This window comes from Saccostrea cucullata, unplaced genomic scaffold (assembly GCF_032062105.1).
Source record: "Saccostrea cucullata isolate Sc308-1 unplaced genomic scaffold, CSIRO_AGI_Scuc_v1 ctg160, whole genome shotgun sequence".
Lineage (NCBI taxonomy): Eukaryota > Metazoa > Mollusca > Bivalvia > Ostreida > Ostreidae > Saccostrea > Saccostrea cuccullata.
In genome coordinates this window covers 32029-57500 of record NW_026938254.1, presented here as the reverse complement: position 1 = coordinate 57500, position 25472 = coordinate 32029, and the positions used below count along the sequence as shown (strand labels likewise).

General features: G+C 33.2%; 1 protein-coding gene and 1 long non-coding RNA gene across 2 annotated transcripts in view; both read left to right on the top strand.

The window, feature by feature from the left end:
• Positions 1 to 18255, top strand: part of LOC134249846 (uncharacterized) — a 59678-nt gene extending 41423 nt beyond the window's left edge. The window contains exons 19-21 of the mRNA XM_062732215.1: positions 17029 to 17334; positions 17415 to 17762; positions 18036 to 18255. Coding sequence (XP_062588199.1) covers positions 17029 to 17334; positions 17415 to 17762; positions 18036 to 18178 — 797 coding nt within the window. The 3' untranslated portion in view covers positions 18179 to 18255. The remainder of the gene's footprint in view (positions 1 to 17028; positions 17335 to 17414; positions 17763 to 18035) is intronic.
• LOC134249843 (uncharacterized) lies at positions 14924 to 16250 on the top strand. The gene is made up of 2 exons (XR_009988367.1): positions 14924 to 14967; positions 16152 to 16250. It is a non-coding gene; the product is annotated as an uncharacterized LOC134249843 (long non-coding RNA).
• Positions 18256 to 25472: the final 7217 nt, after the last annotated feature.

Sequence of the window (25472 nt, the reverse complement as noted above, 5' to 3'; positions counted from 1 at the left end):
GAGTGTTTTGAAAGGGTTACAATATGGTTGCAGTATTTGAAAAGCTGTTTTTTTCATGCATGACCAACATATTCATATTTTATATTTTCTTTAGTAACTTGTTTGTTTGTTGTGAATACATCTCTCTCAGGAATTTTTCCCTCATATGGAGACACCACCAAATAATAATGAAGACAAGATGTGTTTGTGAAACCACTGATGTCCCTGTATGGAAGCCTGTGGCGAAGGTTGAAGTTTCTCAAATATATGTCAAACTCAAAGGTCAAGGTCAAAGGGTTCAAATTGTTGGTATCAGAAAAAAGTCTTGTCACAAGGAATGCACATGTGAAATAAGTAATCCCTAGTACTTCGTGTTCAAAAGTTAATTGCCAAGGTTAATTTTTTAAGTGGTTCAAACTCTAGGGTCAAGGTCAAACATATTTATACCTGTTGACAGTTCACAATGAATACACATGTTAAGCATGAAAGCCCTAGCACCTACTGATCAAAATTTAGGCCAAGTTTAAAGTTGGGTATTTTTCTTGTAAAAATGTGTATCCTAGGTCAAGCGATCAGAGGTAAAAATTAATGGTACCCAAATAAAAGGTCTTAATTGTCACAAGAAATAAACCTATAAAATGTGGAAGCCATTTGTATAGCCCATCCCACTTAAAACTTATGGGCAAGGTTATAATTTCTGTAGACAAATAGACAGACATAATATAAACACAAGAAACAAAATACATGTATGTACATAATTAGTCAAATGGAAAAAAATGTACTATTTAATTGGAATCACAAAATAGATTGTTATTTCAGGGACAGGGAGTGGGTAGGGAGATTGGAACCCCCCTCCTGGAATCTGCTTTGTTATTTAAACAAGACTTACTATATACTGAAGCAAATAAAAAAATGACTTTGGACATCCTCCCCCTAACTTAGAAAACATTGACCCCACTATCATTGTTTTTATTTTGTTTATTTGTTTTCAGTTTATGAGTTTTTTTTCTCCTGCTTGTCAGGAAATTCTGGGCATGAATTTTTTGATTGTGATGTGAACCCCCCTCCCTACTTCCGAAAAAAAAATTCTGGATCCGCACCAGTATTGGCAGTAACTGAATGTCACATCGACAACGGGAGATAACTTCACAATATGAAATTCGTCTAGTGTGGCATGCGATGATCTTTGACCCTTTTTGAACTTTAACCTAATCGTTTGGGTTTATTTTACCCCCCACTATACTTAAACTTGTACTTACCGACCTCCATAGGTCTGGCAACTTCATGAAATATAAATCCATAACAAATATAACACAAAATGAATTGATCCAATGCACACCACACTGCAGCATTTTCTAATGCTATTCCATTCGGAAAACCTTCGTGCCGTCGATTCCTTCACCTTATCAGATGAAGTGGGAATCGGCCGAGGTGTACCGAATGGAGTTTAATCTAAAAATATGATGATGGGTGACGCAACGTGATGTGAAGTAGAATTTACATGTCAAGAACAAATTTTAAATTAATTCATAACAAACAATGTTTTAACAAAACTGTTCCATCTAGCCTATTCCAAAAAGTATGTACTGTGTGATTGTGGTGTCGAGGGGGGGGGGGGGATTAATAAACTCAAAAAGGTCCTATTATGAGCAAAACATTTATCAAAATCTAATTTACATCATTAATAGAATTCAAACTGGTATATAATGAATTAAGCATGTAAAATAACTATACGAGGTTCTGAGTTATAGGTCACAGGGAGAATTTCATATTCAATTTGATGAATACATGTAAATTACAGGCACGTAGCAACCGGGGGGGGGGGGGCTGCCTGTTCTATAAGAAAATGTCCATTGAAAAGATGGTTGCCCCCCCTCCCCACTTTTTACCACAGTATATACATAGCAAGGAAATATGGGAAAAAAAATTGGAAGTGAAAGTAATTTTGCCTTGAAAAAAAGGTGGCCACTTCCCCACCCCCACCCCCATTTCATTTTTTTTTTGCTTGTTAATTTTTTTAGGTAAGTAAAAAAAAGTTCTCAGGTTGGCCCCCCCCCCCCCACTTTCAAAAACGATGCTTCGTGCCTGAATTATATAGAATTATTTTGACTTTTTCCTTGGTAAGCCGCCCGTAGGATTGTGTATTTAGAGGCAAACACCTTAGTGCGGGTATTACTGTCTCATGACAGCATCTAGTTACACTTCTTTTTCAAATATACAATGTGATAAAATGAGTTAAAACTCCAGATAACCGTTCCGTACAAAAAATACCCCTATATACATAATAAGGGAGATGTATATAGGGGTATTTTTTGTACGGAACGGTTATCTGGAGTTTTAACTCATTTTATCGCATTGTATATTTGAAAAGGAAGTGTAATAAATACAAAATGTAAAAAAAAAAAAATTTCAAGGTAGGGGTCATATATTGGGATGGGGGGGGGGGGGGTCCTGTCCACAAGTACCTGTGGACACCACCAACCATCTCCCAAAAGGTGATTAGGCTGCTGAGTAAAATGTAAGAGGAGTTCAGGGAAGACGGGGCTTTTTGCATAAAAAACATCATTTTTCGACCCCCATTTGACCCCCCGGGGCAAAATCAAAATTCCGAAACCTTACTGCACATCTACATGACCCCACCAACCATCTCCCAAAAGATGATTAGGCTGCTGAGTAAAATGTAAGAGGAGATCAGGGAAGATGGGCCATTTTGCATAAAAAACGTCATTTTTCGACCCCCATTTGACCCCCCGGGGCAAAATCAAAATTCCGAAACCTTACTGCACATCTACATGACACCTCCAACCATCTCCCAAAAGATGATTAGGCTACTGTGTAAAATGTAGGAGAAATTCAGGGAAGACGGGGCTTTTTTCATTAAAAAAAACGTCATTTTTCGACCCCCATTTGACCCCTGGGGCAAAATCAAAATTCCGAAACCTTACTGCACATCTACATGACACCACCAATCATCCCCAAAAAGGTGATTAAGCTGCTGAGTAAAATATAAGAGGAGTTCAGGGAAGAGAGGACTTTTTGCATAAAAAACGTCATTTGTCGACCCCCATTTGACCCCCCGGGGCAAAATCTAAATTCCGAAACCTTACTGCACATCTACATGACCCCACCAACCATCTCCCAAAAGGTGATTAGGCTGCTGAGTAAAATGTAGAAGGAGTTCAGGGAAGACGGGACTTTTTGCATAAAGAACGTCATTTTTCGACCCCCATTTGACTCCCCGGGGCAAAATCAAAATTCCGAAAACTTACTGCACATCTACATGACACCTCCAACCATCTCCCAAAAGATGATTAGGCTACTGTGTAAAATGTAGGAGGAGTTCAGGGAAGAAAAGTGTGACAGACGGACGGACATGAGTAACAACAATATACCCGAACTTTCTTTAGAAAGTGCGGGTATAACAAATGCAATCATATGCACTCCTGATAGATACATATCAGGTGTACAATTATCATAAAGTTAATTGCTCAATGTGTTGCTGACTTTTTCTGCCCCTGTAAACTAAGTTTCGGTGGTATATAATTTTGCCTTGTCCGCCTGTTTATCTGGTTTTCTGTATCTCTCTCTTTCTCTGTGTATGTATGTCCGCAAAAACTTTAACATTGACTATAACTTTTGACTGGGTGGACTTAAGGCTTTCATATTACACAGGTATTTTCCTTGTGACAAGACCTCTCTTTTGGTACCACCAAATTTGACCTCTTGACCTTGGGGTTTGACCTACTTTTACAAAAATATTATTCTTTAAACTAGGGCATAACTTTGAACAGTTGTAGTTAGGGCTAGCGCTTTCACACTTCACATTTGTATTCATTGTGACAAGACTCTTCATTTCCTATAAACATATTTTTTAACTTTTGCCCTCGACATTCAAGTTTGGCCAACTTTTAAAAAGCTTTAATCTTGCCAGTAACTTTTGAACAGTTAGAATAAGGGCTTTCATATTTCATAGGGATATTCCTTGTAATGAGACCTTCCTTTGGGTACCAACTATTTTGACCTTTTGACCTTGACCTTCTGAATTTGAAATGCATTTGAAAAATAATCGGCTCTCGCCATAAGCTGTCATACGGGGGCATCAATGTTTCACAAATACACCTTGATTCCCTATAGGTTCAACCGAATCATTTCTACAGCCTCTCTGAAAATTAATTTGTTCATATATGTGTCCACATTGTTGACCGTGCTTTTGCTCTATGAGACCTGATTTATTCTTATTATTTCCATTAACAAGAAAAGATCAGAAATAAATATAGCATATTCAACTACATTGTATTATCTACATTGAACCTGTGATAAAACCAAATTGAATAACTTAAATGAGGGTTCTTATTCAGACTTTTTCTATAACTTAGGAACCAAGATATATGTTTATTTAACATATTTAATAAAGATCTTTAATGTTTTCTTTTTTATCACATTTTGATATAAAATTAAGTAATACTACTAAGCCTTTATGAAATCCGCAATTATCTCTTATTGAATAATACAATTTATAGCTTTCTTAAAATATAACATTTAAAGAATTTCCAAAGGATTTATTTAAAAATAGTCGGCAATGAAACTTTAAATACCAGGGGAATTTTATTTAGTAGAGCATCTAAAACATTGCTTCCAAGAATTCCATTTTCGAAGAAGAAATGTTTTTATTTATCCTTTTTAATTTCAAAATAATCAATAATAATTGAGGTTCAAATCAAAAGTTCACAGTTTCTATTCGGATTTGATTTGATTTTTAAATTAAATGAATAACTTTGTTTTAAATTCCAAACTGAGAAGAAGTGTTACTATTATCATTTTCACCCCCTTTTTAGCTCACCTGAGCCAAACGCTCAATTGAGCTTTACTGATCGAAATTTATCCAATGTCTGTCGTCATTGTCTTAATCTATTCTTAATCCATCCTCATGTAGTGTAGATTCAAGTTTGTTAAAGGCATGACCCCCCGGGGGTAGGTTTGGGCCACATTGTATCAAAGTTTAACATAAGAATACATAGGAAAAATCTTTAAAAATCTTCTTCTCAAGAACTAATGTGTCAGGAAAGCTGAAACTCAAGTAAAAACATCCTCCTGTAGTGTAGATTCAAGTTTGTTCAAGGCATGACCCCCGGGGTAGGATGGGGCCACAATGAGGTATCAAAGTTTAACCTAGGAATACATAGGAAAAATCAGGGTCAGGAAAGCTGAAACTCAGATGGAAGCATCCTCATATAGCGCAGATTCAAGTTTGTTCAAGGCATGACCCCCGGGGGTAGGGTGGGGCCACAATGGGGTATCAAAGTTTAACATAGGGATATGTAGGAAACATCTTTCAAAATCTTCTTCTCAAGAACCTTTATGCCAGGAAAGATGAAACTCATGTGGAAGCATCCTCTGGTAGTGAAGATTCAAGTTTGTTCAAATCATGACACGGGGGTTAGGGTGGGGCCACAAATGGGCATAAAATTTTAGCATATGAATACATGAGAAAAAAATCTTTTTCTTAAAAACAGCAAACCCATGATTGGTCATAATTATAAAGAAGCATTCCTCTATTAAATAAATATATATAAATGTTTGTTCATGACCCCCTTGGGTAGGATGGGGGGGGCATTTGGGGATCAAACTTTTACTTAGAAATACATACGGAAAATCGTCATAGAACTCAGGAACAGCAAAGCCATGGTTGTTCGTAGATACCACTGCCATTATGTGTCCTTTTAATTTAGAAAAATTTTTAGGAAGTGTAGATTTAAGTTTGTTCAAATACCCCCATGAACCCAATTATATATTTTTAAAAAACTTTTCAATACTTTTATTGATCATGTTTATATGGAAGCATCATCAGGTGGGGTAGATTCTTTTTGTTAAAATAAGTTTTTGTGGTCCCTGGGACTCTTGTTATAACTTTTTTATGTAGTTACGAATTTACAGGAGAATGGAATACATTCGTGCAACATGAAATTAGTCTGCATGATAGAATTCCATGGCCATTCCACTGGTTTATAATTAAATAAGCAACTCTTACTTCTTAAAGAATGAATGAATAAAATCATTCTAATATCTAAGACACATGACTCTGGTGCTCACAACTTTTGAGTTTGCCGTGACCTTTATTACATACCAAAATCTTTTTCTTCAAGACAAGTCCTGTTATTCTCAATATTTGTTGATTCCTTGAGATAAAACGCTGATATGTTTGATCAGCGCTAGATCTTTCGTTGTATTTTTTAACTCTGTGTTTCAATATAATCAACATTTGTAACAAACAGGTAGCTTTATTTATGAAATGAAATAAATTTCTTCATTATGTAAACTTATGTTAAAGTTCAAAATTAAAGAGAGAGAAATTTACTAGTATATAATATACGTGTATATTCCTCGAGGGAATCGTAAATAATTGTAGCTTATGGTAAAATTATAAGCTTTTTGTAAATAGAATTCACAACGATATTTTTCTATCGTCCTAGACGTCAGAGTCTTCAGGATCACTGCAATCGTCGGTGAATCTACAACAACACAAGCATGCGTTATCATTCCAGATGGAGAATGGCTACACGTCGAGCTATCAATCGACTATAACAGCTCATCATACGTCATTGCAAAGTTAGATCATAACAAAATATTCGAAAAACCAACCTTTGTAGACAGATTTAACGGTAGCATCAACATGAACGGTGATGATATTGTTGTAAGATTAACTGTGGACTTAACATCACCAAAATCAGACTTCTGCTCATGGGATGACCGATACTTCATGAAATGCTCAGTGACTATGAACGATACCATGCAAACCAGGAAAAGCAATGGAAGTCAAATTTCAATCACAGGTAGTAAATTCTTTCAAGTGGTGAGGGATGTATATAAATGTGTTGATAACGGTTAGCAGACATCGATTTTCCCCTAAATATTAACTGTTTCACTATTTTTATTTAATGTACTAGTACTTATTAAAAGTAGAATACTTAGTCAAATACACTTTTACATACTATTATACTACAGTTTGTATTAATTCTCACAAGTTAAAAAAAATATTCACCGGCAATCCAGTATTTTTCTAAGCTTATACGTATAGCGGAGTTTTGTGGATAGGACAAATTTGCAAAAATGCAAACTTTTCTTTCGATATTACTTCAGATCTAACGTAAATGCACATTTCTTTCTCACTTTTGGAAAGTGAAGCTCAATTCTTGGTTGTTATAAAATCTTGATCTAACCTATAATTTTATAGGTTACAAATTTGTAAATTTAAGGTAGAAACCCCGTATACTGGGGTTTGAAACATATTTTATTAGAACACATATGTATAGATTAAATTTTCTTTAAAATAATGATAAAATCATTAAATTTTCTTCTTAATTTTAGATTCGTAATGTCTAGACGTCATATTCCTTGCATGATGCATATATTTTATATCCTGGATGAGCCAAATAACTACATTTTCACTTACAGATAATACACCTTAAACTGCAATTTTATCACTTTGTATGTGAACATTTTCCTTCAAAGAGCAAGTACTTTTCTAAATAACATGATTCTATTTTTTTTAAAAATACTTTCAGCCCCAATGGCAAAAGTCAACATAAACCCTGGAGTAGATTATACTGAAGGCGATCTGGTAACATTTAATTGTTCCACTAATATAGACCCAAATTATAGTGAAGTAAGTCTTGAAATAAATTTTTTTGTGATGGACAACAAAATTATGTCACCCATTCCCTCGGAAAGAAATTATGATTGCTCTGTGAATGCTACGTGGTCTGCTAGTTCACCAAATCCCCTGACGACAAACGAAAATGGTATTGTAATTCGATGCATTGTCAAAAACTCTTTGCTGAATAAAAGTGAGACAAAAGAAAAGACACTAAATGTGTCTGCTGTAGGTAAAAAACTTTACTTTTAACATAAAATATAATTAATATAACATGATATTTGATAATGAAGGTAACTTTTCATGCAAGTTGACAGAAAGCTTTTTTCGTTATACACAATGATTTTTTTTAAAGAAAGAAATGTGAAATATTTTCTTTTTTGTCAAGAATATTTTTCATTAAAATATTTTGCTTATTTTCAGACGTCGCTTTTTCCAAATATACTTATACAACGCTGACAAAAGAAGTCCAAGTGATAGAATGCATAGCCCGCGGTTCATCTGCTATCTTGCAGAATATGACAATAATCAGAGATAGTGTTGACATTGTTACTTTGGACGGATCGGGTACACCTATGATTCTCACATCAGAAAGTAGATTCACAGTGACAAAAGAAAATGATGTTGATGATGTTAAGCTCATCTTAAGAATAAAAACAGTTGACTGTGAAGACCAGGGTACATATAGATGCAATGTTTTAACGACGAAAAATGATTCCAGAAGTTCTCCGCGCATGACCTTTAATGTTTTAGGTAAAAAATCTGTGAATATACTTTTAGTTCACATACGTAATCACTAATTTATCTAATAGATTTTTTAAATTTTTAAAAGAATTATTTTTTATAAATTACAAAACAAATAATATTGATAGTTATTTGGTGTAGATATATGCAGGCACTGCCTATAATAAGCAATGGTATTGAGTATACGAGATTTCAATTTCCACTGCAAAGAATTAAAAAGCTTTGAAACATTGAAGAAACCTAATCGAAATAAAGATTATATATGACAGTTCCTCAACAATAAATTTATTTGTTTAAGGTGCTACACCTACCTTGACCCTGAATCCTGATATTTATGAAAGGTTTGCAAGGGAAGGCTTAAATCATATTTGCACGACGGCACACACTGGAGACATTCAAAGTGATAAATACCTAGAAATTCAAGTTTATCGTCCAAACGATACATCTGGATTTAGATACTCACAGAAAATACCCGAATCAGAAAAGGACTTTAATTCTAAGAACAACATAACATATATTAACATTACTGGTACTACTGCCCGCTTTCTCCTTGTTTCTGATTTTTCTACGAACAATTCGTGTAATAATACCCAGACCATTGCATTTCTATTGGATCGACCAATGGAGTTTGACAAAGGAATTATTAAATGTGTCTTGAGAGATGATAATTTTGAATATGCATCTGCAGCGGAAACCATAACTGTTATTCCAGGTAGTTGTCAGTATATAATCTGTTATAATAATCTTTTATGTGCTACCTGTGGAAAGACTGGACAAATAAATGATGAAGAAAACGGAGTGTACTGTAAATCACTTTGTAATCGCGAGAACTTTATTTCGGGTAATTACGCGAGTCTGTCTGCTCGCGAAAATTTTATTCTCGCGTATAATTGTATTATAAATGTTATATGCAACAGAAAACACAGCTCGCGAAATTTTTGTCTCGTCAATAAATACCAAATGGCTAAGTCGTGAAAATAAGGTGTCGCGAAAATATAGTGATCTACAGTATTTAATGAATTTGATTAATATTGTAAGACGATTAAATATTTGTTAAAGGTACTTGGACACAGATTTGAAGTTAATTTTTTCTCTATAATATCTACAATATAATTATAATATTATATATTATAATAGCATTCCACACAAAAATTAATTAAAAATCTTATTTAATTTAAAAGTTATTAAGACTTCAAATTTTTTGGCGGGTTTGATTGACGCATCCTTGCACTTGCACAAATTTTAATTTTACTCTTAATACTTAGGAAAAGTGGCAATCTTGTTGTGTATGAATGCAAAATATTAATACTATAATCCAGAAAATTTGTTCGTAACATGTTCCAAAGCAAAACAAACACACAATATATTCTCAGTCCGTGCTGTTGTGGTGAGCAGACTTTGTCAATTGGACGCACCCGGTGAAATCTAAACATCAACAAAAACAGAGCTCGTGCCTTGTTTACAAAAACTGTGCACATAACACGAGTGTGATCGATTGGCACACACGACTTAGCTCGGAATGACGATACTTGTGAAGGTGTTTTGTTTTCTAACATTTCTACTCTGAATAAAATTATTTTTCTGGATTAAAGTTTTAATATTTCTCATTAATACACAACAAGATTGCCACTTTTCTGAAGGATTAAGAATAAAGTTAAAATATGTGAAAGTGCCAGGATGTGTCAATCAAACCCGCCAAAAGATTTGAAGTTTTAATAACTTTTAAATGAATTAATTTTTGTGTGAAATGCTATTAAAATATATAATTTGTGATATTAGACAGAAAATATTAACTTCAAATCTGTGTCCAAGTATCTTTAAACTATGATTGAATATTATCTTTTTTCATGCAGACGAATATTGTTTTGGTTACGAAGATATACCAAAACGAAATCATCCAAATAACGATTGTTATTACTTCGTTAATTGTGTTGAGGACGGTGGCCGTATGTGTGCAACAGGAGACAGCTGTAGAACTCCCGGTAAATGCATTGACTTCAGTCTTGGGTACTGTGTTGACTGTCACGAAAACTTTACCTGCCAAAGTCTTGGTAAGAAATAAAACGTAAAAATGATTCTAACAAAAACACAAATCACTGAAAATATAGGACCCTATATCACATAATAATTATATATTTGGTTTTTGCACATAAAAGCTTTTTAAACTATTACTGTAGTAAATATGTATAATTATCATATACCCCTTATGTATGTCTCTGATTTGCATAAATTTTATTACAGAACCAGTAACAACTACATCTACACTAGCTCCAGGAAAAACATGTAAGAATTCTTTAAAATAATATTGTATGAGTAATCCAAGAAAAACCCCTTGCATATATATATAATATATATTTGCTCTATTAGCAAATTGTCTTAAATGAGAGAGCTTTTATATATAATTACTACCTCTGTTTTTAAAGGTCCTTGTGAGTTCAGTTCCCAATTTGAATTCTATTAATAGAATTAGGAGGATAATTGTTGTCCGCGACCTAATGATTTGAATCATTACAGATGTACAATGTTCTGATGTCTCTCAAAAAGAAGGTTTACCTATCACAATCAACTGCACAGTCATCGATGACACATTCCAAAGCCTTAATGTAACATTTACTGCATCTTCTAATGGAAATAAGGAAGAAAATGTGGGCGTGATATTACCTAATGGATCAATTCAAAATCAAGCAAGATCAACACCAGTTTTAAGTACAACATTCTCTGTGAGTTCTAAATATATTCATTTTATCATCGCTTCGACTTCATGTTCGGAGGAAGGGAAATACCTCCTGACAGACACAAACGTCTCCATGGACACACAGCCATCAATCTCAGCTTTCTTCTTTGATAATTTTGGTAAGCCTTACTCCTTTTTGTGCCGTCTGAGAGCAGAGCGCACTAAGGGATCAATTTACTCGGCATCTGTCTGTACGTCTAGCTGTCTGTCTGTCAGACCTCATGTCTCGAGAACTGAAAGAAATATGGATTTGATATTTTGATACCCAAAGTAAGGTCTTGTGACAAGAAATACATCTATAAAATATAAAATTTCTCTTCCAAACTGATCAAAAGTATTGTCCAAGATTTATTTTTTTTTTTCAAAAATCGGCCTAACTCTAAGGTTAGGGTAAAATTATTTATACACACTTAAGTGTCTTAAATAAATACATATGAAGTATGAAAAACCCTAGCATCAACTGTTCAATGTTATGGCCAAGGTTAAAAATTGGTAACTATTTGTAAAAAAAAAAACCTCAAAGGTCATAAGCTCAAAGGAGGTGATACCCGAAAAAGGTCTTGTCACAAGGAATAGACCTTTGAAATAGGAAATTTATTGTCCCACCCACTCAAAAGTTATGAACAAGGTTAAAGTTTTTGCCGACAAACAGATAGTTAGACAGACAAACAGACGCACAGACGGATAGCACAAAAGCTATAAAACCCCAAATCTTGGATTACTGTGGCGACAAAAGTTTTCAAAAAATCAATCATCGTTCAACATTTACATCCTTTTCATCAAGATTACTTGTTTTTTTTTGTCATTTTGATGTTCAAGTAATCTGATGATATTTATTTGATACTCTAAGTCAAAAGGCAAAAAAATTACCGGTTTGATATTTTATATCTAACACATATAAAATTAAAACAATCACGTAAACTTCGTGAAATTAAAATAACAGCATGATAAGAGTTGAATAAGATGGGAATCTTTTGATGTAAAATAATGATATGAAACACTACCGGTGTTTGAGTTACAAAAGCGCAAAAGCTATACACTCCCGAATCTTCGATTACTGTGGCGTAAAAGGTTTTCAAAAAATCAATCATCGTTCAATATTTTCATCCTTTTCATCAAGACCCCGTTAAGTTGCTTGTTCTCATTTTGATGATCAAGTAATCTGATAATATTAATTTGATACTCTAAATCAAAAGGCAAAAAAAAATTACCGGTTTGATATTTTATATCTTACACATATAAAATTAAAACAATCACGTATATTTCGTGAAATTAAAATAACAGCATGATAAGAGTTGAATAAGATGGGCATCTTTTGATTTAAAATAATGATATGAAACATATCCAGTGTTTGAGTTATAAAATATTTGAAGTTATCTTTATGATTGTATTTGGTTGCATTGCAGTTCCTGTGAAAGAGCTTACAATCAATAGTGAATCGTTGTACAAGGAAGGGAAGCCCTTAATATTTAACTGTATGGCTACAGTGGACTCTGACCATACCGAACTTCTGGGATATTACAAGGTTCCATCCGACAATTCATATGTAAAAGTACAAGGAGAACAAACTATTTTACAAACATTTACTCAAAACTGTACTAAATCAGTGATATCGAGGTTTGATACGGGGTTGCTTGTCTCAGCAAATCTAAACGGAACAAAGCTGAAATGTCTGTACAACGAAATCAGTCCAGAAGTCTCCGAAGAAGGAAATGTTCAGATACAGTCGGCAGGTAAAACTGAAACAGAATATTTTTAATGTCAGTATCTTTTTTCTATGTTTTTGGTTTAATGATACGTTGGGACTTCGCATGGACGAAGAAGCTTAAAAATTTTTAACTGTAATTGCTATATGATAATTTCCCCTATATTTATAATTACATTAATATGAGATAAGTATTGATTCTTTTAAAAATAACAGCACATTTTTTTCAGACGTTGCCTTTAATCCGTATATATTAAAAGCAGAAGCACAGAGTAAATCAAACTTCACCTGTCTCATAAGAAGTACTGGGTTTTATAAAGCAATAAAGATCTTAAAAATAATCAACAGCACATCACAGATAGAAATGGCTTCGTATACATTATTATCTGATTCAGTACAAAGTATAGCCGGGGTTGATGCAAATTTCAGCAGCAATGCTTTAACCTTGATATTTGCATCAGTAATGTGCTCTGACGAAGGGCAGTATAATTGTACTGTGATCATGGATGATGATTCGGAACAGCAGCCTCCTCTTTCACTTGACGTTCAGGTAACAAGTAAGTCAATAAGTGGAACATAATGTCTTTATACTGACTGTTTTTCCTTTTATACGTATATTTAAAATTCTAATTGCTAACACAGGAGAATTTATTTTCAATAATCCTTATATTTTTTAAAGCCTCACCTGGCTCCTCAAGTGTTGAGTTGTTTGTGGACCCAGATATTGTTGAAGGGAGAGATTCCGGAACTCATTATTGCCTTGGTTCTGTTGGCTACCCGGAAGTTGGAGGTCATTTAGAGATTACCTTTGTTCATCCTTTCATAAACTATAATATAACGCTTAATAAAAATAGTCCAAGGACTATTTCCGGCAACGAAATAAAAATAAAAAGAACTTTAGAACCTTTCACTAAAGATGAGTGCAAAAATATGGAGAAAATTTCTTTCACAATAAATTCTACAAAGAACTGGAACAAAGGAAAAATAATCTGTGAAGTTAAAACTCAGGATGGGTCAGTTCAGAAGGCAACCAAAGACGATATTTTTTATGTTATTGATGGTAAAAATAGATACATTTTGTCTTGTTACGCTTGTTAGTATATATTTAAATATTCTTTGTATTGAATTTACTTTGAAGTGGATAACATAATTTGGATCTTTCACATGTGTTACAAAAAGAGAAAAGTATTTGAATATTTATTGGAAAATATTTTCAGGATCATTCTGCAATTCTACAAACAATCAAGAAATTTATTTTGACCATGAAAAAGATGATTTTTGTAACACCTTCATACAATGCAGCGGAGGGAAACCTTATGGAAGAACTTGTAAACCTAATTTGTGTGTGTACATTGGCAGAACGTATTGTGATCACTGTTTTATTGCTGTATGTTCAGAAGTAGTTACAACTACAGGTATTATGCATTTCGACGTTTAAATGCAAAGAGGATTAAGGGGGCTCTCTACAACGTCACAACATGGCGTACTTCCGTAAAAACGCCATTTTGATCCCAAATGATCAGATTCAAATTCACTTAACACCGATACATTACTGAGTATAACACAACATGCGATATTGTGGATGGAATGTACAATATATCACATCAATTAATACAGTGTATTGCCCAATACGTATCCTTTCTTTAAAAATGAATTGTTTGTCAATCTATTCAATTTCTGCTTCTTTAATTATTAAATAATACATTTACAAACTTATTAGAATAGGATTTTTAGATGAGAAAAAAATGATATAAAGCATGGCTTGTCCATATGCTAATTCATCATTACGTGTCAAAACGCCATACACTCAGAAATTTATTTCTCCAATAAGCATATATGCTTTTCAGCAAAATATATCCCCCCAAAAATGCAAATTTGATAAGATAAGACATATGTATTATCTTCCCATCGACTAGAGGATATTCTGTTCTCGATTTGTATACACCCGAATGAATGGTTATACCCGGTGAAATTTCGCATGACCCAAACATTTGATCACCATTGATTGTCAGCTGTTTACAAGTATGGGAAACGTGCGGGTTTTAGACGAAGTGTACATTTGGTTATAGGAATTTCTTTTATCGCTTTTGGCCATTTACCATCTTAACTTGTTATATATAGCACTGGATAACACATGCAAGTTGGATAAAAACGGTAAGTAAATCTACCTTTCTCAATACCATGAATTCACTAAATATATGTCTTTGTCATTGACTGGAAACGCGATGATTTTCCCTTAAACTCATTGAAAAACAATACATGTACAATACGAACTTCTTTCAATGTCCTTGCGTGACATTTGTTTAATATACTGACACGCAAAAGAAACGCAACACCCTACTTTAGGGGGAAAAATTATGTAAAGTAAAGAATTTTGTATTTTAGAATTATGAATATCTTCAATTTGGTAAACATCGGTAATTTAACGGTTGAACGATTTCCATACCATAACCGGAAGTCAAGTTTAAGTCTGCTTAACAGAAATCAAAAATTGCATGTTTAACAAAACATTTGGCAATGTTATGGAGTTTCAAGGGTTTTTAACTGTTCATCATAAGTAATGTAGCAATATTTCAAGAGATAAACTCTCCTTTCGTTTCCCGTAAAGATGCTAAGGCTACTTGAAAATGGCTTATGTACGCATTTCCATTGCTCTAGCTAGAAAGTTTCAAAGTAAAGGTGATGGAGAGTTGCTGATGCGAAATTTCACTGCATTACGCCTCAACAGGGTCTTACGTATCATATGCATTAAGGACAGTCCTTGTACCGGAAGTCCAAGGGTGGCTACACTGCTCTAAGTTAGAGAAAATTCGACCTAATCATCTGAAAAATGGGCATTTAAAAATGCAAAAGAATAATTCCTTCGCTCAGATCTCGATATTAATGAACCTATTGTATCGTAGAAATTAAGCTGCAATTGTTGTTTAGGGCAGTCTTGCACGTTTTACTTGAATGGCTGGGAGGGGGGTGTTTTAACAGTCATATTTTACTTAGTAAAGTAAATAGATAAACGTTTAACATTTTTATCAAATCTCTGATGTTCTGAAAAGTGAGTTTAGCCTTACTTTATTCGCTTTTGAATATCATAAGATTAAAAAAATCAAACATTTGTAGATTACTGCTTGTTGCGTTTCTTTTGCGTGTCAGTATACTTGTGCAAGTAGAGTTTATTTGAAGTTTATATAAAAAAAAACAGTACCAAGATATTTGAGTCCATTCTTAAAGCGGATCTCTCACACCTGAATTTTTGGGATGTTTATAAATTTTTGACAGTTTTTCAATTTTTTTCAATTTTTTTTTTCATTGTTTTTACCCTTTGATATTATATATCTTTGCAGATATTGAAGAGGATCCAACCAGCTATTCTCAAGAAAATGCTGTTTTAGTTTTTCTTTTGTCTATTTTTGTAAATTTAAATAAAAATTATGTTGATTTTATTTTTATCTTTGTTGGTTATTATTTCAATATTTTATAACACTAAACTTTGAAGAGAAATTTAAAGCACTGGGCTTTTAAAAATATAGATAGGAGGAATTTTAACAAAATAAATAAAATATTTCAAATATTTCTAAAAAATAAATTGAAGTACTTTGGAACCTTATTTTATCGGATATGGGGCCTATTATTAGAAACAAATGCATGCAACAAAAATCAGTTATACTTTATAGGTGTAGAGAGCCCTCTTAAAGTATTTATTATAAATGAATGAACTTTTTGTTATTCAAATTATAAAAATATAGTCACAACATAACTACATACATGTAAGTTCACTTAATTTAGGGCTGATATTCTTTTATCAGAAGACTTTTAGACCTGCTTCATTCATTACAATTTCTTTACAATTGCTTTTTCTCATCACACTTTGATTTCCCTATTATTTAGAAGCCGCTTTATCAAGTTCTGAAACAACTCCAATATCTGGTCCTCGTTGTAAGTGTGTAATTCTAATTATTTTTTTTTTTAAAATAAGGATTCATATAATGTATGCTTTAAAAGAGTATATTGCAAAAATCAAATAATTTTACTTATTCTTATCAATGTCAGGCTTTCTAAACCTTTGCTTCATTGTATTTAACGGTTTTATGCTGGATCTGTTTTTTATTTATATTTCTTTCCTCGCTCTAGACTGATAGTTTAAGTTAGAAATGTACTTTAACAAAAATAATTAAAGAGATTTCGAATTGTCGAAAATTCAATGTATATTTTCTTTTGTAGCTCTCAATTGTACATCGCCTTCTGTATACGAAGGAGAAAGTGCAACAATTCCATGTTCACTAAACGTTTCCTCCTTTGACTTCATATCTGTATCTAATGACAAAGGAATGATAATGTCAATATTTGAAAATACAACAGTTATATATTTTGGCGATTCTTCTTCTACATTTCAAGGTTCTTTAACTGGAAAAACTGTGATTTTTATTGTTAAAAACCTGAACTGTAATAACTCTGTAGATTATGTATTTAAACTCTACAACGGAGGAGAAGTTTCAAGTTCTGTTACAGCAAATCCTCTGATGAAAGGTTAGTTAACTCTTTCTCTCCCCCTCCCTTTTATATTCTTGTTTGATTTATCATTCATTGTACAATTTGTTACTTTGTAGTTAAACCAATAACACCCGTCCTAGACATTGACTATAGGTTAGAGATGGGTAAAAACCAGAAGTTTCACACTTGCAAAGGTTATGTTGGAAATCCTAAGGGATCCCTTGAGTTGGAGATAAGGAATGGTTCACTAGCAACATACAACAAATACATTCCCACCACTCAATCTTTCGACACGCCGGTTTATGAAAACTGTAATTATCATTTGATTCTAAGGTTTTCAATAGACCTAACAAAAGATAATTTGACTGGTCAGTATATACGATGTCTGGCTCAAAATATCGAGAGTTTGGAAAACACAGATCCTACTCCAACGTCAAATGAAGTTCTAGTTATTCCGCTCCCAGGTAAATCTTATAACACTACAGCATATATTCTATAAAATGAAAATGATTCTATGATAGGACTTTGAAATGCAAGTTAAACAATTACAAATAATTATTTTTCAAGTGTACTACTTATTGATAATTTTACGTAATTTGTTGAATTGATTCATTTTGAAAATTCTATATATTTCTATGGATAAGAACAGCTTTAGATGGCATTAAATGTTTTAAAGTGTACAAATGTATATACATGTATATGGAATTATTCCTAGAATTGTTCTTTTTTCATTTTAGCAAATCCCTGTAGCGAAGGCAATGGCGAATATCCACATCCAAGAGACTGTTATCATTATCTCCAATGTGCATATAATATTGCATATACTCAGATCTGCCCTGGTGGGAGCTGTTTTAATGACACAGCTAAACTTTGTTTATAAATCGAATGCCATAGAAAAAGTATTTTCAGATTTCGTTACAAAATATTCAATTAAGAATAGAAAGTACTACATATTAAAGCCGCTTGGTCCGATTCTAATCGCTAAAAAATATATTCGTTTTTCTTCTTGAAAAATAATTGTCCATAAATTATTTCAACTTTTGTCAAATTATATCCCCAAAGTCTTTTTCTTTTTAAAGATATCAAAATTCAAAAGTTAAAAAAATAATTTTTGTTAGGTCACACAAAAAATAATCCTTTGTTTACATTGCGTGAAATCACCTTCGAAAAATTAAATTTATCGCTTACATGTATAACTCATGAAGAACAAACCCGATGATTTTTTTCCACAACAAAGTGTACACGGGCAATATTCTAGCCCTTGTTACTAAACTCCCATTTTAAAAATCTTTTTAAATATCTGATTTTCCTTTATTCTGTAAATATGCATATCAATATAAAAATTACTATGGATTGTATTCAGCTAATTTCTTAATTTTTAAAAGGTATATCGATCATGACTTACTAAGGATTCTACTAATAGAAAAAAAAATACTCGGGTTTGAATTATCTTCATAATAAGATATAACCGATAAAAGTATTTTTTTCAAAGGTGACTTCAAAACAGATCTTAACTTCCCGTCAGGAACTGCTGTTTGTCAACAAGTTTCTTGGTCTATGTTTTCCATGTAAGGATTGTTGTAATAAACTATTAAATCAATCTTATATTTAATTTTTATATATTATCTATATAATGACATACTTTTATTGTTTAAGATAATATATGCTTTAAAATCTATATGATATGTCATATTAGCCCGAGGGTGATATGACATATGTTATGGATTATAGTATGTAGTATTCTATTTATCATATAATGTTTCCATTTCCAATTGTTTTCTCTATGATAAACACTACAAAACCCCATCTTATTAATTTCGTGGTAAAACCTGTGGTATGTATATTTCTCTAGTGAAATGCTATTGAAAGGTCAAATGTCAACCTGCATGTATGTAAATGGCTTATAAATAAACTGAAGAAAAATATAGATGTTTTGTTTAATTGTTTACTAAGTAATTAGATATGATATTTCTTTATACAAACAAAATAAATAATGATCAAAAGCAAGTCGCCAGCGCAACGCTGTAAACTGTCACCAAGGCCTCGCGAGGCCGAAAACTCAACTTCCGTAAACAGCCCATCTGAATCACGTCGGGAAATCGGCACATATATACATTGTACACTCCATCATCTGATACAGATATCGTCCCTCAGTCATTACCATCTGACTTCGTAAGCAACTCAACTTCCTCTGCTATATTAACATCCACACAAATCGGTTTCCTGGCCTACTCCTGTTTCATCAACTGCAACGGTGGCGGAGAAGGGCCTATACACGTATTCGTGCTTCCGACAACCTAAATCTATTTCACATATATAATAAAAGTTTTATTTAAAAAACAAGATTGCTTTGTTCATAATTTAGAATTCCTCTGATGTTTATTTCATAAATGTTGATATATGTATTTGAATACAGTAACTATAAATACTCTTTAAATTTGTTTCGTGTTTTTATGGGACTATTTTTTTAATAGTATAATTTGACGTCATGGGGCGGGGCAATGAAAATTAACATAGAATGCGTCGTGCATTTCAAATCTACTGAATTAAACGGTATTTCGATTTATTTTAAGATTGTAATTCAATCACATACAGTTATTGAAGAATGTTTCATACATGTTTATGACCTTTTTCTTTAAAATCTAATAGAGCCAATTTTAGGTAACTGAAAAAAATAAGTCCGCAAACGTCATTGAAGAATTATTTTACATGTATATTTAAATAAAATCAAGTAAATTAACTTTTAAACTCTATACAAACGTAACTTACGGTTTGATATGGATTTTTTGCCCGCCGGTCCGATACGTGATATGGATTTTCGGATCGGTCCGTGATATGGGTTACTGTGACGTCATCCGTATCACACCGTGCAGAATCGGTGTATTTACTACTTAGTTTTAATATGATAAAAGACATTATCAGTCTAGTACACTAAGTACTGTTAAAATAAAATTGAGATCTATCCTGTGTTCTTCTTGATTGCTGAGATGCTATTGTGTGAAAAAGTTCAAGATATCAAACAGGATCAACCTCATAAATCCAGTAAACAAAAAACAAAAAAATCATGAACAGGGACAGAATACGGAGCTTTGGAAATACAATGTACCAGGAATTGTAATCGGGTGCCTAAGAGATTTAATGATAAGCAGCCTCTGTCTACTGGTCACGTTCGCCATAAGCCCCCAGTATTGATCATAAAGACGGATAGATCGATGTTATATTCCGTAGTCCAGTTTCGTATAAAAATAATGTCCTAACAAATGGATTGAAGCATGTCAGACAAAATACGACCAAACAATGTTGTATTCGGAAACAAGTCATTTAAACTGGCGTAAATTTTGCGAATTTGCCAAAAGTTGACTTTCACAAGAGTTGTTGAGATCCCTGCAACACCATGCAACCAGTCGGTAGACCTATTTAGAGAATGTTTTGTGTGCCGAACCAGATAAACCAGCCTGAAGATCGACATAACCATCATAATTATGTATATGATACTCTATAACCGTTACTTGAACAAAGGAAGTCGAAATTGAAAAGCCTGAAGTCATCACATCTGTCAGTGTACCAGTAGTAATTTTTTTTGCCTTTATTGTCTACAGTCATCAAAACTTCCAATTATGAAGCATGTTGTACATGTAGCAAACTCCAAAGTGTATTATTTTAAGTTAAATGCCATAAACCAAATCAACGCATGAATAAAAACTAGTGTTAATTGATAAATGTGAATGTCAAATTGAGGTCACATAAGTGTTTTTCTTCTTTTTATGTAGAAGTTTTTGAAGATATTAAAATTGTCATATTCTGCCATCAGCTGTGAGGTTTGCATCTCCGATATTCGATATCCAACTGTATTTTCTTTTCACACTAAGGCAGGCTACTGACAGTGTTTCAATAACCAACCTCCTTTAAAGTCAACATTTTGTAAATTCTATATATGGTCTTTTAATAAAGTGGTACGCACATATATTCTATCATTATGTCGGATATTGGCTGGGGCTTTACATACCATATAGATGGGGCTTTGCTATATATTAAATTTAATTAGGGAATGCTCTGTCTACCTGATGACGGCGATTCTGACCTGTAGACAAAGGATGCTTTTTCCTTCTAGGTTTCTGATCCCATCTAAGAAATTTCTGGCGGTTCTGGTTTATACACTATTCACATATTTGTATTGTTTGTTGATATATCATGCAAACAAAGATACATAACGGGTTCCAGTAAATGTTCAACCAAGCTACTTTCTTTCACTAAGATATTAACAGTAGTGAAGAAGAAATTTCAAGAGCACTGTGCAACAATATATTCAAGAAGTGGTGTAAATGAGATGTTTATACTTAAAAGTTCTAAGGAACTTTTGGACAATTTTAAATCACAAGATTTTACCAAAATCAACAGCTTAAAAATTTACGACTTTTCAACTTAATACACAACCATTCCCCACAAAAGATTAAAGTCTAGGCTTTTGATATCATTGACAGCTACTTCTTCAATAGAAATGTAACTCGTAAATTTACTTACCTTGTCATTGGCCATTTGCAAAATTATTTTGTTAAAAAACATTCTGATTCTGCAAAAAGTATTCTGATGTCGACATCAAAAAAAGATTCTTGAGTTTCTGATTGACAATACCTATGTTGTTTTTTTAGACCAGGTCTACCAACTATCTATTGAAATTCTAATAGGTACCAATTGTGCTCCGTTATTAGCAGACGTTTGTATTCGAATGAAGCAGAATTTGCGCAAAATCTTATGTGTGAAAAGAAGAAAACACTTGCTGTGGCCTGGATTTGCAATTAACAATTGTAATTTCCACTCTTATGTCGATACGATATATTCTGGTAAGCTTGAGATAAAATATACAACAGAGTCTGGCACAACTGTTTCATACTTGGATATTTTTCTTGAAAAGACGTTAATGATAATCTAACAACAAAGCTATATGATAAACATGATGACTTTAACCTTTCTATCGTCAACTTCCATTACTTATGCAGCAATATACCTTCATCACCTGCAAATACGGAGTTTTTGTATCTCAGTTGATTCAATACGCACGAGCATGCTCTACGTATGAACAGTTTCTAAAACGAGGCAAATTATTGACAAGCAAGTTGATGGACCAAGAATATCAGCAGTCACGTTTAAAGTCATCATTTCATAAGTTCTATGGTCGTTACAATGACCTGAATTGCCAGCAAATGCAATTTATCTTGAGCTAAATTGCTGACTGACGTCTTTTATACTCATTTTTAGTCCATCATTTATACACTGAATTGACGACGAATTTTCCCGTCATTTCCCGATCATGACAAGGAGCACACGGCGGGTTTGACCGGTCGACAGGGGATGCTCACTCTTAAATTGGCCTCTGATCCCACTTCTGATGTTTTAGAGGTCCGTGTTTGCTCTGCTCCTATTTTGAATTGTTTTATGGACTCTGATCTTGAATACTGTTCGTTATCTCGATATGTTTCATTTTTAGATCGGCCCTTTCTTGTTATCGTCACCTTTTTCATTCACATCAGAAATCCAACAGCTTTGTCTCCAGTGACTTACACGTTATAGAGATGTTGTCAATGAATAACTTCGGCATCATTTTCATATTTGATCAACTTGAAAGTACTAGTAAAATCAAAACGATCTTTACCAAATCAATTTTGTAGATGACAAATCGTAAGATATGAAAATCTAGTTTATTTACGAAGCAATTGTCTGTGTTTTCAAACCATTTAATTGTGAATAATGAATGCATATAACGTAGAGAAGTCATAGATTGTTATACTATTTATGTTTGAAAAGTTTTGTGGTTTCAAAAATTCAAACATTCATCAGAATAGAATTTTTAATAGAAACTACATTCCACTAACCCGATTACTTGAATATAATTCAGCACAACACACCATAATTTCCCCTTTGCAGCACTTTATAAATGATATTTTAGTCAGTACTTAAGATAGGGGCTTGGTTGATTATATATAGGACCATGCTATAAGTATTTCTTTTTGAGGATTTTATGAAGTTTTGGGATTTTTTTTTATCAAACAACGCATCGGTTTCTCATATCGTATACCTCATCGCTGGATAATGTGACTGATACTGTAAGGACTACTAGGCTGATGTGGACCGATGTTTGGGAATCGCTCTCACCACGGCTACGGCCAACGACCGGGAAATGTGACTAAGCCATTAGAGTGAACACTTAGAAGATTTGCTAAATGTATGGCTAAAATTTAACGGAGATAAAATTTCAAATCTCCGTTGCATATCAACACAGCGTAGCCAAAATACGTAATAAAAATAATATAAAATTAGGCATTGATTCTGTACATTTTGATTGATTGCATGATTAGTAATTTGTATGTTGTTTTAAGTCCCCTTTGAAGAATTTTTCACTCATATATACATCAACACATAACTGTTACCTTTATTGAGCAGTGAAGGATCTTTATTTTGCAAAATATAGATCTACAAAGATTGTCGTGACACGGGGCGTTATATTAGTTTTAAGGTCTCATCCTTTTGATTGTTGATTAATTGTTTGTTATACCGAATGAGCTATCGTGAACGGTCACAATGCAAAGAAACATTTAAATTTGCTACAAGTACATATTTTTATTGACCTAGGTCAGTCGCGGCCGAGATTCGAACAAAGGACCTTCCGATCAAGTAGCAAGCGCTAGTAAATTTTGGAAAATATGTTTATGATTAGTTCTAAAGGTTCATGGGTTAAAAGTTTGAAAGAGAATTTGATTACTTTTCACTACCCAAATTCATGAATCATGCACTCTCTTGACTTTATGTGTTCCTGTGTTAGGTCCCCAACAAAACAAGATGTGTTTGTGAAACACCGATGCCCCTGCATGGCTGCTTATGGCAAAGGATAAGGTTTTTTAAATGCAAGTTTTACTCCAAGGTCAAGGTCAAAAGATCTAAATTATTTGTATTCAAATGAATGTCTTGTCACAAATAATACACATGTGAAATATGGGAGCCAGTTTTATGAGATGAAACATATGGAGATAACGAACAGTATTCAAGATCAAAGGTCCATCAAAATTAGAAAATGGAGCAGAGCAATCACGGACATCTAAAACATCAGGATCAGGTGCCATGGAGGAGTGAACATCCCTTGTCGACCGGTCACACCCGCCGTGTGATCTTTGTCATGTGCGGAAAATAACGGAAAAATCTGTCGCCAATTCAGTGTATAAATAATGGACTAACAATAAGTATGAAAAACGCAAGTAAGCATTTGACTCAATAATAAATTGTATTTGATTTGAAGGTTTGGCCAAGGTTAAAGTTTTCGAAAAGTGAGGCAAACTCTAACCATAGACATTTTAAAAAATGTCAAAAATATTTAAACCCATTGAAAGGACTTGTCACGAAGAATACACATCTTAAGTATGAAGGTCCTAGCAGCAACTGTTCAAAAGTTATGACCAAGGTAAAGAATTGTTTTTTGTTAAAGTGGGTCAAACTCCAAGGCCAGGAGGTCAAATTTGTTGGTACCCACAGAAAGGTCTTGTCACAAGGAATATCCCTGTGAAATATGAAAGCAATATCCCAACCCACTCTAAGGTTATGGACAAGATTAAAGTTTTTGCGGACAAACAGACAGACAGGGTAGAAGCTATATGCCCCCGAATCTTCAATGACGGGGTATGTAAAATAGCCATGCTGTCGTCCCGTCTTATTATTTGCCTCTGTCTGTAATTCAGTCTGTCTAAATAGGTTTTTTCACTTTTTTACACGCTTGTCGGTATTCAGGAGATTTTTTGGTATTAAGGGCTAAACTGACGAGTGTACTCTGTTTCATTTGGATGATTTGGGCTGATTTACATTTTCAAACTTTAAAGATTCTATTTTACTTTGCGGTAAGGAATAAGTATAATTTGCTTAGTATGCGATTCTCTCCAAAAACTTATTACAAATAAGATTTTTTTCATTTGAATAAAATCCATTTAAAAGAAATAAATAAATTTAAAATAAAAATGAACAGATCAGAACAAAGTAATGCTATTCCATTTTCCCCTCATTTCCCCCCTCGATGATTAAGGATAGAAGAAACATAAGAGCATGATAATACACTGTAAATGTATTTTTTTTTTTTTTTTTTTTTTTTTTTTTTTATACAAATGTTCAATTTTTGGTCTTCATTTGCGATATCT